Source organism: Myotis brandtii, unplaced genomic scaffold (assembly GCF_000412655.1).
Source record: "Myotis brandtii unplaced genomic scaffold, ASM41265v1 scaffold61, whole genome shotgun sequence".
NCBI lineage: Eukaryota > Metazoa > Chordata > Mammalia > Chiroptera > Vespertilionidae > Myotis > Myotis brandtii.
The window spans coordinates 1,241,541-1,255,834 of record NW_005370318.1 but is presented as its reverse complement, the minus strand read 5'-3'; the positions used below and the strand labels follow the sequence as shown (position 1 = coordinate 1,255,834).

The 14,294-nt window shown below is 37.0% G+C and overlaps 1 protein-coding gene across 1 annotated transcript in view; it reads right to left on the bottom strand.

Moving 5' to 3' along the window:
* The window catches only part of PIGU (phosphatidylinositol glycan anchor biosynthesis, class U), an 83,373-nt gene that overhangs the window by 57,583 nt on the left and 11,496 nt on the right, over window positions 1-14,294 (bottom strand). Inside the window, exons 3-4 of the mRNA XM_005879785.2 lie at window positions 3,663-3,722; window positions 2,482-2,544 (exon numbers count right to left, since the gene is read on the bottom strand). Of these exons, the coding sequence (XP_005879847.1) occupies window positions 2,482-2,544; window positions 3,663-3,722 (123 nt within the window). The remainder of the gene's footprint in view (window positions 1-2,481; window positions 2,545-3,662; window positions 3,723-14,294) is intronic.

The following is a 14,294-nucleotide window of genomic DNA, read 5'->3' as shown; positions in this document are numbered from 1 at the left end:
CCATGTAGCTCAGTGGTTGAGCATCAACCTATGAACCAGGAGGTCATGGTTCGATTCACACACACACATGTATACACACACTGGTGGGTAAAGACATGGACCTATTTTTTTTTCTCTAGTCTATTACATTGAAAAATTTCAAACTACAGAAAAGTTGAAAAAAAAATTCAATAAAACACCTAGATCCATCAACTGTTAATGCATGCATATAAGCATAACCAATGGACATAAGACACTGGGGGGGGGGGGAAAGGGAGGCCAGGGGATGAGAGAGAGAGAGAGAAACATCGATTGGTTGCTTTCCACAAGTGCCCTGACCAGAAACTGAACTGGCAACCTTTCAGAGCACAGGTCAACACTCAACCAACTGAGCCACTCTGGCTGGGCAACTGTTAACATTCTGCCACATTTTTTAAATCTCTCTAAACACACAAAAACATAAATTTTTTTCTGAACCGTTTGAAAGTATGTTGTGGATATCATGACCCTTCACCCCTAATATTTTAGCATATAACTTCAAAGAACAAAGACTATGGTTTACATACACAATTTATCTCGGAGAAGAAAATAATTATTCTTAATTTGTCTCTGAATTCCTCTGCTTATGAATCTCATGCTCAGTTTACTAGTATCATCTCTGACCTTCCAGGGAATCTTGTTAAAGCATTTATCTCACCCATAACAATTTTCCCCCCAGCTTTCTTGAAATATAATTGACATATAACATTGTGTAAGTTTAAGATATGCAACACAATGATTTGATATACATATATAGGGTGGGCAAAAGTAGGTTTATAGTTGTGAGTACATGAAAATTTATTCTTGTTATTATTTATTAACTAGTGGCCCGGTGCACGAAATTTGTGCACAGGGGAGGGTGTGTTCCTCAGCCTGGCCTGCACTATCTCCAATCTCTCCAATCTGGGACCCTTCGGGGGATGTCCAACTACTGGTTTAGGCCCGATCCCTTTTATTAGTATAGATTATTGTATTATTTTCCATATGAACTGTAAACCTACTTTTTCCCAGCTTTATATATTGCAAAATGATAACCACAATAAGGTTAGTTACACATCTATCACCTCACATAATTATGTGGGGTTTTTTTTGTAGTGAGAGCATTTAAGATCTACTCTCTTAGCAACTTTCAAGTATACAATACAACATTGTTAACTACTGTCTCTATGCTATAGGTATATTCAATTCCCTAGAAGTTACTTATTTTATAACTAAAAGTTTGTACCCTGTGACCAATAATCCCCTCCCCCCTCCCCCAATCCCCAATAACCACCAATCTACTCTGTTTCTATGAGTCTGACTTTTTAAAATTCCACATATAAGTGAAATAATACAGTATTTGCCTTTTTTTCTCTGACTTATTTCACTTAGCATCCACATAGTCACATGCTCCATTAGTTTAAGATATATACTCCCTGCTCTTAGTGTTACTAAGTCTCTAAAATGTAGTTCTTAATCATTTAGGGAAGGAATTAAGGACTCTTTGAGCACTGTTAACAACTATGGACTCTCCACATGAAAAAGAATGACATATGTACATACATATACAAATTTTCATACCATCTCAAGGGTTTTATAGACCTAATAAGGGACCCCAAGTAAAAAACTCTCAGTCTAGATATTTTAACAGCGTCTTTGAGGTCCAAAATTCTAGAATTCACTAGCTTTATTTGTTACTGATGACCAGTGCTACAGAAAGGCAGATTGCTATTTCTGGTTCTATTACTTGGTAACAGAAGTGAAAATGAACCACAAACAGACAACACTAATGGGATGCAGCCTTCTCTCACCCTGGTCTAAATCTTCTCAGTGGCTCTCAGCCAATCAAGGAGGACTGCAGCCAACTTTTAAAATAACTACATAGATAATACACATGGTTAATCTGTTAACTCTCTCAGAACCAAGGAAAATGAAAATAGTCCCACTATACAATTCTCCTTGGCTATTACATATGGATTAAAACTAAAGTTTGCATCAACACTTTCAACAGCTGTTTAATACATGCCAATTTTTCCAATTAAGATTGCTCTCTGCAGGGAAATAGAAGCTATACTGGGAATCCAATTTTACCTCAGATAGGCATAACACAGTGAGTTAAAAGCTATAATTTTCCTCTGTAAAAAACAAACAAAACAAAACTGGTGAAAGGTATGGAATAATTTTTTAAGGGTCCTCATTAATATAATTGTAGTTCAATTCCACATCCTTCAAAAAGTCTGAACAGGCACAGGTGAGAGGATATTAAGCTACAAAGATTAAGCGAACCTTTCTGTATCTATTAGTAAAGCTGTCTTGTTCGGCTGTTCCAGGACTGGCTGAACAAGCCAGAAGCTGCACTCCCACTTCTTAGTGTCTTAAAACATGTTGGATCCTTAAGTACATGCTGACCTTTGATCTTTTTAATAACAGATACCAGCAGGTTACCAGATTCTACTAGTTTTGTCCAACACACTGTCTACTCACCACAACTTTATTGAAGTCCTGGATTGCAAAATACAGGGCAATGGCAGTGAGTGCATCAGTTATCTGTCAAGAGAAAGAGTAATAACAGGAAATGAACCCAATGAGTGTGGGAGTAATGGAATGCTACTAGGGTCTGAAGTTTCTGGAAGGCGGTGGACTATCCAGTACTGACTTCTTAAAGTCAGGCAGAACCTCAGCCCTCACTTTGACTACCCAAAGAGAAAGCCTTTTCAGGGAGGTATGACTGGAAAACTTGCTCTGTAATTGCAAGTTACTAAGTTTTCTGTAAAGTGGAAATAAAACCCACTGCTTTGTAGGCCTGATGTATGTCAAGTGCCTAGAACAGAGTAAGTCCTCAATAAACAGCACTCATCATAATTATTAAGGAAGAGCTCAATGGGCCTCCTATTTTACCCAGATTTTCAACCCTAGATTAAGCAGGTGTTTCAAATTACTAGGCTCTCAAAACATAGCCCTGTCTTCTCAATTTCTTACCCCTGAAAGTCTCACCAGGCCTAAGTCCTTGTCACAGAATCTCTTGGCAGAATGCTTAGGAAATTGAGGATATCTTCAACACTGGCACCATAATGAAAGCCAATCATAGAATCTTGGAGCTAGAAAATTCAAGGCTACATAGTTCACATATGAAATTTTAAATGTATAAGAAATTAGAACTGGTCAGATGTCATAAACTACTCTTCATACTTCCATAATACAGTTGACCTTGAACATCCTGGGTTTGAACTGCATAGGTCAACTTATACGCTGATATTTTTCAGTAAATATTTGTACTGTTTTCCATCCAGGGTTGGAATTCCACGGATGCATAAGGCCAACTATATGCATTGATCTACATCCTTTTATATAGGGGACTTGGGCACCCAAGGACATTTTTTTATATCCATGGGGTGGCGGGGAAAGGGCAGAGAGGCTGTCCTGGAACCAATGCCCCTGGATACTGAGAGACAACTGTGTGGGGGGTTGGCACCCTTAACCTCCTATTGTTCAAGGGTCAAATGTACAATTACAGTTCCATGAATCCAAATTAAAAATACGTTTTTGCTTTTATATTCTAAGAAACTCCTGGGCTCCTGAAATAGATTTTTTCTTATAAACAAAAAGATTAAAGACAATAAAATTTAAAATATATACATATTCATTTTATGTGGAAGGTTGCTTACCATAAATACCAATTCAGCATAGTCAATCAGGAAATGAAAGAGGTATATTATTAATGGAGTCTGCAGGAGAAAAACAAACAAGCAAATTAACATAAGTCTTACTATTATCAGTTTCCATAGAAGGGGGTGGGATTAGAAGCTATCCTGTCAGTAACAATGTCTTTCTTTCCTAGAATACTGTTCTATGCTAGCTGGCCAGTGTACATATGAGGGAGAATAATTTTGTATCACTGGATAATTTTGTGCCACTAGGAATATCTGCTGAATTGAATAAAGAGAATAAACAAAACCCAACACAATAAATATCTGTTTAAGAAGTGTTAACACACTACAGGTATAAGGTGAACTTTAGTTCTAAGACTTATATAATAGCTTCTTTGGGTTAATGTTTACATGATATATCTTTTTCCATATTTTTACTTTCAATTTTGTGTCCTTGTATGCAAGATGTATTTCTTAAAAACAGCATATAATTATTTTTTTTAACATTATCTGACAATGATTACCTTTGAGTAAGATTTTTAGTCTATTTACAGTTAATCTAATTATTGATTTACTTTTGTTTTAATCTTACTATTTTCCATTTGTCCCATTTTCTCTATGCTATTGTCTCTCCTTTCTTGCTTGCTTCTGCATATTTTTATTATTCCATTTTCCTCTCTATTAGCTTGTTGGTTATACAGGGTGGGCAAAGGTAGGTTTACAGTTGTGAGTATGTGAAACAGTTTATTCTTTTTTTTATCCTCACCCAAGGACATGATATTTTTCCCACTCATTTCTAGAGAGAGTGGAAGGGAGGGAGGAGGGGGAGAGAGAGAGAAACATAGATGTAAAAGAGACACATCAATTGGTTGCCTCCTCCACACACTCTTACTGGGGCGGGGGAACCTACAACCGAGGTACGTGCTCTTTTTTTTTTTTTTAATATATTTTTATTGATTTTTCACAGAGAGGAAGGGAGAGGGATAGAGAGTTAGAAACATTGATGAGAGAGAAACATCGATCAGCTGCCTCCTGCACACCCCCTACTGGGGATGTGCCCACAACCACATGCCCTTGACCGGAATCGAACCTGGGACCCTTCAGTCCGCAGGCTGACGCTCTAATCCCGAGGTACGTGCTCTTAACTGGGAATCAAACCAGTCACCCTCAGTCCAAGGGTGGACACTCTAACCACTGAGCAAAACCAGCCAGGGTAAGAGTTTATTCTTGTATTATTATTTATTATTATTTTCCATACAAACAACTGTAAACCTACTTTTGCCCACCCTATATATTTAGCTACTATTCTTTCAATGGTAAACCTTCACATTATGATGTAAATCATTGGCTTTAATTAGAATATAATATAAATTATTACCTTTCCTACTTCCTAGACAATATAAGGACCTCTGAACACTTTAACTCCATATAGCTCCTCCCAGTCTTTCGTATTACTGTTGTTACAACTTTAATTCTATATATAAAACCCACAAGACATTATTTTATACAGTAAATATTTATGTAGATTTGCCCACATTTTTACCATTTTCATTGTTATTTACTCCTTCCTATATTTCATGATGCTGTAAAGGACATAATCCTTCTGCTCTTTTGTATTATTTTAATGCAACAGTCTGTTGGCAACAAATTCTATCTATTTTTAAATTTTTTATTTTTTTATTTTTTATTTTTTTTAGAGAGAGAAACACTGATTTGTTGTTTCACTTATTTATGTATTCATAGGTTGATTTTTGTATGTGCCCTAATCAGGATCTAACCCGCAATCTTGATTTTTTGGGATGATGCTCTTTAACCAACTCAGCTACTCGGCCAGAGCCTTATCAGTTTTCATTTGCTTGAAAGTCCCTTTATTTTGCCTTCATTTCTGAGAGATATTTTCACTTAATACAGAATTCTATGTTGGCAGATAATTCTAACTCTCCATTGTCTTTTGAATTCCACCACTTTTGTTGGTGAAAAGTTAGTTTCCATTTTACTATTCTTTGGCTACTTTTAATATCTTTGGTTTGGGGCAGTTTTTATGATGTATGCTTTCCTTTTAATTTATCCTGCTTGTGTTTATAGGGCTTTGGGGTTAAAATCTCTCAAAAACATTGAAAAAATTTTCAGCCACCCCTTTAAATAGTGTTTCTGCCTCATTCTGTCTCTTTTCCCATGCTGGAACTCCATTTGTATGTATGTTAAACCTTTTTTGCTGTGTCTCATAAAGCTCTTTTTTTCCTCTGTTTTTTTTTATCCTTTTCTCTCCAAGTTCCAATCTGAATATTTTCTACAGACCTATATTCCAGATCACTAATCCTTTCTTTACCTTTGTATAACCTGCTATTAAACTCACCTATTGAAGTCTTAATTTGTTATTCTGTTTTCCAGTTCTAGAATTTCCATTTGATTCATTCTTACATATTACAGTTCCCTGGTAAAATTCTCTGTCTTGGCATCTCTTTTTTGAACATATTAATTATTGGTTGCAGTTATGTATTTTAAAATCCAAATTTGATAACTCAATATCTAGATCACCTGTGAATGTTTTTATTGCTTTTTTCCCCTGCCACTTATTATGCTTAGTAATTCTGGACTGAATGATGAACATTTGTGTATGAAAAATTGCAGAGATTCTAAATGAGGCTATTTTCCTTCAGAAAGGTTTTTGTTATTTTGTGTGTGTTTTTTGGTGGGTTTTTTTTTTTTTTTTAAGAGAGAAAGGAAGGGAGAGGAAGAGATAGAAATGCCAATGGGAGAGAGAACATCAGTTGGCTGCCTCCTGCAGGCCCCTACTGAGGGGTCAACTCGGGCATGTTTCTTGACTAGGGAATCTAACCAGTAACCTGTGGTGCATGGGTTGACACTCAACCACTGAACCACACCAGTCAGGCCAGAAAGGATTTCTTTAAGTTCTGGCAAGCAATTAGAATAGAATTATATCACATTAATCTAATCAGGGGTTTAGCAAATTAGAAGCTGGATTCAGTCTTTACAAAACTAGTCTATAATAATATCTACCCTTCTTCCTTGAGAATAGTCCTTCAGAGGGCCCAAATGAAAGCCAAGTCCTCTACCAGAGCCCTGCCACCTTGGTTAGCCATGCACTCAAATTCATATTCCCGAGCACCATAAGATCGCCAATAATTCCTTAACCTTCTACCAGCCAATTTCTGTTCTGTTTTTCTGCCTCTCAGCCTGTGCCTCTTATAAATTGGTAAATGCATCAAGGAGAAAGCAGCTCGGAATGTCAGTCTCACATTTTGTACTTTCTTCTCTGGAACCTCAGCCTCTTAAATCTTGGCTATCTTGGTACTTTCCAGTGACTTCAAGCAGATGTTTTTTTGTATTCATCCTGCTTTTCTAATTGTTCTATGGAGGAGGGTTGGTCTGCTACTGTAATAGGAAAGTGCATGACTTGGTTTTAGTGAGTCCATGCTGGTGACTCAGGAGCGCCTCTTCCCAAACCCAAATACACACCAAAATGTGTCCTATAATATTGTAAAGGTCATCGACAGGTTTGTAGTGAGAACAAGCTAGCTTTGGAATCAGACACAGGTTTAAAACCAGGTTCCACTAGCTCAGCGGTTCTCAACCTGTGGGTCGAGACCCCTTTGGGGGTCGAACGACCCTTTCACAGGGGTCGCCTAAGACCATCGGAAAACACATATATAATTACATATTGTTTTTGTGATTAATCACTATGCTTTAATTATGTTCAATTTGTAACAATGAAAATACATCCTGCATATCAGATATTTACATTACGATTCATAACAGTAGCAAAATCACAGTTATGAAGTAGCAACGAAAATAATTTTATGGTTGGGGGTCACCACAACATGAGGAACTGTATTAAAGGGTCGTGGCATTAGGAAGGTTGAGAACCACTGCACTAGCTGGTTTGGCTCTGTGGATAGAGCATTGACCTGCGGACTGAAGGGCACATGCCCGGGGTCCAGGCTTGATCCCCAATTCGGGGCGTGCAGGAGGCAGCCAATCAATGATTCTCTCTCATCATTGATGTTCCCATCTCTCTTTCTCCCTTCCTCTCTGAAATCAATGGAAGTATATTAAAGCCAGGTTTCACCTGTGTACCTTTGGACACGTTGTTTCCCCTCTGAGCCTTAGTTTCCTCAGCTGTAAAATAAGAACAGTGACCTATTTCACAGGGTTCTTGGAAGGATGAAGTGTAATTTGCACAAAGTACTTAGCATACAGTAAACCTCAATATATTAGCTACCTGAGATCAACTTTTTACCTCTTTTTGAAAATGGGGGCATCAGCTTTGCCTTTCAAAGTTCTAAAAGAATTAAGCTTTTACAACTATCTACTAATGGATTCTTTTTCCCCCATTTGTCTTTGTTAGTAAAAAGTAGTAACTTGATATTTATATTACCAATAGCCTCCTTTCAAAGTGTTTTGATGTTTCAGATAGTTTAGAATGGCTCTAAATTAGTCTCAGAAATATCAGAACAAATAGTTCTCAAAAAGCCTATCAGTAAATGGGCTGGTTTCCATTATGAACTAACATATATGCAATAGTTTAATTGCATATAATACTATTATAGAGAAGCCTACACTCCCAATCAAGGTTGTTAAGTTCACAATTTAACTATCAATACTTAGCTAAACATAGAACACAGCACATCCGTTGAAGGAAGTCATTAAAGCTAACCTGTGGTTGCTAAATTCCTTTTTTCTCTCCTGTACAGATTTTCCTTCTCCACTTTCACCTACTCTCACCTTTCCCTAAGAACTAAAATCTGTTGAAGATTAACAATGCAAAGCAATGATGGACTTTCTTTTCAAAAGTATTCTTTTCATTTGGCTTGACATAATTTTATTTATTTATATTTTATTACTTCAAGATACTAAAATACAGCTGGCTATAAATTTATGAACACTCAGCTTATAAGAAAATTAACCCATAATCATGAATGAGGAACAAAGGGCTCTGAGTTTGAAGTTGTCTCCCCTGTGTTTGAGGGAAGCAGCTGTTTTGCCCCTTCATTCAGAGTTCTTAAAAATTAACAGTCCTAGCCCTAACCGGTTTGGCTCAGTGGATAGAGCATCGGCCTGCGGACTGAAGGGTCCCAGGTTCAATTCCAGTCAATGGCATGTACCTTGGTTGCGGGCACATCCCCAGTGTGGGGTGTGCAGGAGGCAGCTGATCGATGTTTCTAACTCTCTATCCCTCTCCCTTTCTCTCTGTAAAATAATCAATAAAATATATGTTTAAAAAAATTAACAGTCCTAAAAGGATTATTTTATACATGTAAAGAATGAGTTAACATGCTTCTTCTAGCTAGAAATCACTATCTCATGCCTTTATCCTCTTTTATACAAGTGCGTGCGCGCGCGCGCGCGCACGCGCGCGCGCACACACACACACACACACACACACACACCTGAAAAAGAGTAAAAATGTGTTCTAGCCTTCCTCATTGTATCTAAGAATGCATTTTCCCAGAGAAATGACATTTTAAACTATGGTTAAGTGGTTAGACATAGCTCTTCCATTTATTCATTCAACATACACTTTCTGAAAGGACTATTTCATATCTTCCCCTCTCCTCAACCACCAACCTCCCTCCCCACTTCTTACTTTCAACCAACAAGCTCATTTCTTATTCCACTAAGAGAAGCAATTGAATGAGAACTACCTTATTTTCCTATTACCCAGTTGACCAACTTTCTATATCTATACCTATATTTTCTACCTGTCTCATATTAACAGTGATGAATTTCCTTTTTTCTTATCTAAAGCCAAATCCTCCACCTATCAACTGGATCCCATTCCTTCTTGCCTCCTCAAAGACACGGTTCATTCAATTATCATCTCTTTCTAACATTATCAACTTCTCGATCCATAGAATTATTTCCAATAGCAATTAAATATGCAGATACTTAAAAGTCTTCATAGATACCTCCTCTAGCTAACATACCATTTCTCTGGCCTCTTTTAGAGCAAAACTCTTCACAAAGGTTGTATCTGCCTCAGTATACTTTAATCAGTCTCGTCCCAATAGTCCACTGAAAATGTTGTTGCCAAAGTCTTTAAAGATCTCAATTTGGGCAAATCAATCATCAATCATCAATCTTCAGTCCACATTTTCCCCATCTTGCAATAACAGTTGACATAGTTTTCACTCCCTCCTTAAAGCACTTCATTCATCTGGCTTCCATTTACTACATTATCTTAACATTCCTCCTTTTCAACTTTATTTGCTAGTTCCTCTTCGCCTTCCCAACATCGATATATTGGAGTGCTCTAGGTATCTGTATTCTTCTTTATGTAAATTTACTCCCTATGAGTCTTAGTGATCTATTTCTCTGTAACAAATTATCCTAAAACTTATCTTAAAACAACACACATTTATTATCTCACACAGTGTCTGAGAGTCAGGAATCCAGAAGTGGCTTATTTGGGTGGCTCTGGCACAGAGTCTCTCATGAGGTTGCAGTCTCTAAAGGGGTTTGAGTATCTGCTTCTAAGCTTACTCATTTAGCTGTTGACAGGAAGATTCAGTTCCTCATCATAAAGGCTTCTCCATAAGGTTGGTCATGACATGGCTTCCCCCAGAGCAAGTGATCCAAGAGAGAGAAAGAAGTTGCAGAAGTCTAAGATAGAAGTTGCAGTGTCTTTTATAACCTAATCTAGGAAGTGACACACCACCATTTCTGCCATATTCTACTGGTCACACAAACCAACTTTGGTACAATGAGAAAGAGATTACATGCTGTGAATACCAGAAGTTGGAAATCTTTAGGGGACATCTTGGATGGAAGCTGGCTATCATGCTAGGTAATGGCATCCAGTCTAATGTTTTCAAATATCATCTATAGATTGATCCCAATTTTATACCTCCAGCCTGGACCTGTCTTCTTGCATTTCACATTGGTATAACCAATTGCTTTAACACTGCCATTTGGATATCTAATAAGCACTTCAAAAGTAACATGGTAAAATCTGAACTCTTTTTCCACCCCACTAAAACCTGTTTCTCCTTTAGTATGCTTCATCTCATTAAATAACACCACCATTCACTCAACTGCTTAGGACAAAAGTCTGCTATCTTTAAAATCCTCTCTTGCCTTCATATCTCGCATCCAATCTATTAACAAGTCTACCTCTAAAAATATAACTTGAATCTATCACTTTTTAAAGAATCTAATAATTTTTCACCATATTAGTTGTTACCACCCTAGTTCCAAGCCACCGTCATCCTGCTTAGACTACTGTATAAGTATCCTCACCATTTCTTCCTTGCTTCACTTCTTGCCCCTAGATTCAATTTTCCTCCCAGTATCCACAACAATATTTATCAAATGTAAAATAAATATGAACACTTCTTTCCTGGTTTAAAAGTCTTTCAATATGTAAAAGTAAAATCTACTTGCTATTGTGGACAGTGGGGTTGTTGAAAGATCTCATGATGGTGGGTGAAAACTTGTTCTAAAACTCACTGAAATCCCAGAATGAGATCCTCACCTCCAGGTTGGTTACTCTACCTGAAAATCCACCTGCTATTGATTGGGATTACTACAAGGTCATGGGTGAAGGCCAGCTTGGCACATGGCTTTGAGAAGCTTAATGTCCTGAAGATGCCTGTGCCAGAAGATAAATAAACTGTCCAAGTGGATACTAAAGAAAAAAAAAGATGTTAAAGTTGTGCTGAGTTTTTTGTCTTCCTCAGAGATCACGACTGAAGAACATGAAAGAGCTGGAGAACATGAAGAACATAATTCCATTTGCTCAAATGACCATTGAGGATGTGAATGAAGTCCTCCCAGAAACCAAATTAAATAAGAAGTATCCCAATAGGCCTCACCAGCCAATTGAGATTTTATAAACTTGAATCTGGGAGGAAGCTCTGGCCCTCCTATTACAAACTCTGGACATTAAAAAATAATTATATTGCCCTAGCCAATTTGGCTCAGTGGATAGAGCGTCGGCTTTCGGACTGAAGGGGCCTGGGTTCGATTCCGGTCAAGAGCACATACCCGGGTTGTGGGCTCAATCCCCAGTGGGGGGCAGCGGATCAATGATTCTCTCTCATTGTTGATGTTTCTATCTCTTTCCCTCCCCCTTCCTCTCTGAAATCAATAAAAATATTAAAAATAATTATATTAAAAATGGATAGAAAATCCAAATTCCTAACCATGTCTATAAAAAGTTCTACATAATCTGGCCCCTAAGTTCTTCTCAAAATTTATCTCTATTATTTTCCTCTTTGTTCATTCTGCCTTAGCAACACTGGCCATCTTTCTGCAATTCACAAATGCCAAGCTCATTCCCAAATCAGGGACATCATATAGCTTACTTGCTTCATTTAGATCTCTTATTCAAATTTCACTTCCTTAGAGAGCATTCCCTGAATACTATCTAATATTAACACATATATGACTGTCACTCTTTCCCTTTACCCAACTTTAATTTTCTACATGTACTTACCACTTAACTGAAATCTCATTTTTTTAAACTTTAGCTTTATAGAGGAAAAATCAGTATAAAATACTATTTGATAAATTTTAACCTAAGAATACATTCATGAAACCATCACCACAGTCAACCTATCTACCATCCCCAAAAGTTGATCAATTTTATGTTCATCCCAAAGAACCAACTTTGTTTCAGTAATTTTCTATTGTTTTTCTGTTTTCTATTTCATTTTTTTCTACTCTGATCTTTATTTCTTTTATTTTGCTTACTTTGAATTTATCTTCTTTTTCTAGTCTCTTGAGGTAGCACTGAGGTCATTCATTTGAGACCTTTCTTTCCTCATATAGGCATTGAGAACTGTGAATTTCCCCCTAAGTACTACTTTAGTGACATCCCATATACTTTTTTTTTTATATATATTTTATTGATTTTTTACAGAGAGGAAGGGAGAGGAACAGAAAGTTAGAAACATCGATGAGAGAGAAGCATCGATCAGCTGCCTCCTGCACACCCCCCACTGGGGATGTGCCCGCAACCAAGGCACATGCCCTTGACCGGAATCGAACCTTGGACCCTTGAGTCCGCAGGCTGACGCTCTATCCAGTGAGCCAAACCAGCCAGTCCCATATACTTTTATAGGTTGTATTTTCATTTTCATTCAGTTCAAAATACTTTCTAATTTCCCTTCTGATTTCTTCTTTAATTCATGGGTTACTTAGGGATTAGTTACTTAATTTTTAAATATTTGGGGATTCTCCAGATATCTTTCTGATACCAATTTTTTATTTAGTTCCATAGTAGATAGAGAATATACTTTGTATGACTTCAATCCTTTTAAATTTATTGAGTTTTATTCTATGGCTCAGAATATAATCTATCCTGCAAATGTTTCATATACACTTAAAAATTATGTGTTTTGCTCATTGATGGAATGTTCCATAAATGTCAATGCAGTCAAGTTGGTGGATAGTGTTTTTCAAGTCTTTTATATATCTGCTTATTCTATTAATCATTGAGAGAAGAATATTTAAATCTCTGACTATAACTGTAAATTTGTCTATTTCTCCTTGCAGGTCTATCAGTTTTCATGTATTTTAAAACTCTGCCATTAAGTACATAAAAATTTTAAATTGCTATGTCCTCTTGATGAATTGACATCTTTATTGTGATGAAATGACCTTCCTTATCCCTGGTGATATTCTTTGCTCTGAAATGTTTGTTTTTTTACAAACCCACTGTCTGTTTCTCTCAGAAATATAAGTACCAAGGGCTGTATTTTGTTCTGTATCCCCAGCACCTTGCAGCATAGCTGGCATTTGGTATATATTTAACAAGTTTTTATTAAAGGAAGAGAGAAGGGAAGTAGGGATTAGAATACACATGCAGATATAGAGCTACACACTAGTATTAAAAAATAAATGAAAAGGTGCCAGTACTTGTTCTGACGAGCATATATTATAATGGGCGAAACATGTACAAAGGCAATTTCAAGAGTGTGATATGAGTCATAAAAAAGGATAAGCACAAGATACTTTGCAAAATACAGGAGGAACATCAAACCTAGTCTAAGGTGATGAGTGATGGCTCCTGGAAGGGTAAAACCGAAGCTAATATCAGAATAGAGAACAAACCCCCCAAAAAAAGGAAGAATGGCCCTCCATAAGGAGACAATGGCATGAAAAGATACATAGATAATATGGTGCTGGAGCATAATGAAAGTATGTCAGGATTCTCTCAGGGAATTCCTAGTCTGTCTAGAAAACATACTGCCCAGGGCCTATAGCACCCAGAGCCCTCCTGGCTAGTGGGCTACTCTTTGGTATGCCCATACAACCTGTTCCCAATAACTGAACTGTGTGCTTATTCTCTTAAATTATTCCTAACCTACTTCTGCTAGTAGTTCTTGTTATTATGGTTTGATTAGATAGCAATACAAAGATAATGAATTATGAATGCAAAAGACAATTGTTATCTCCATGAGAACTAAGTTGAATAATGCTTTAGAAAATGAGATGAAAGAAAAAAAAAATAGTGCTCAAAGTAGGTATTAGGGAGACATCTGTAAAATTTGGGGATTAAATGGTCAAATTAGAAAACTTGTACTTTAAAATGATATGGTCAATAAGAATAGGAAGGCCCTAACTGGTTTGGCTCAGTGGATAGAGCAGGGTGGGCAACCCCTGGCATGCGTGCCAAACATGGCA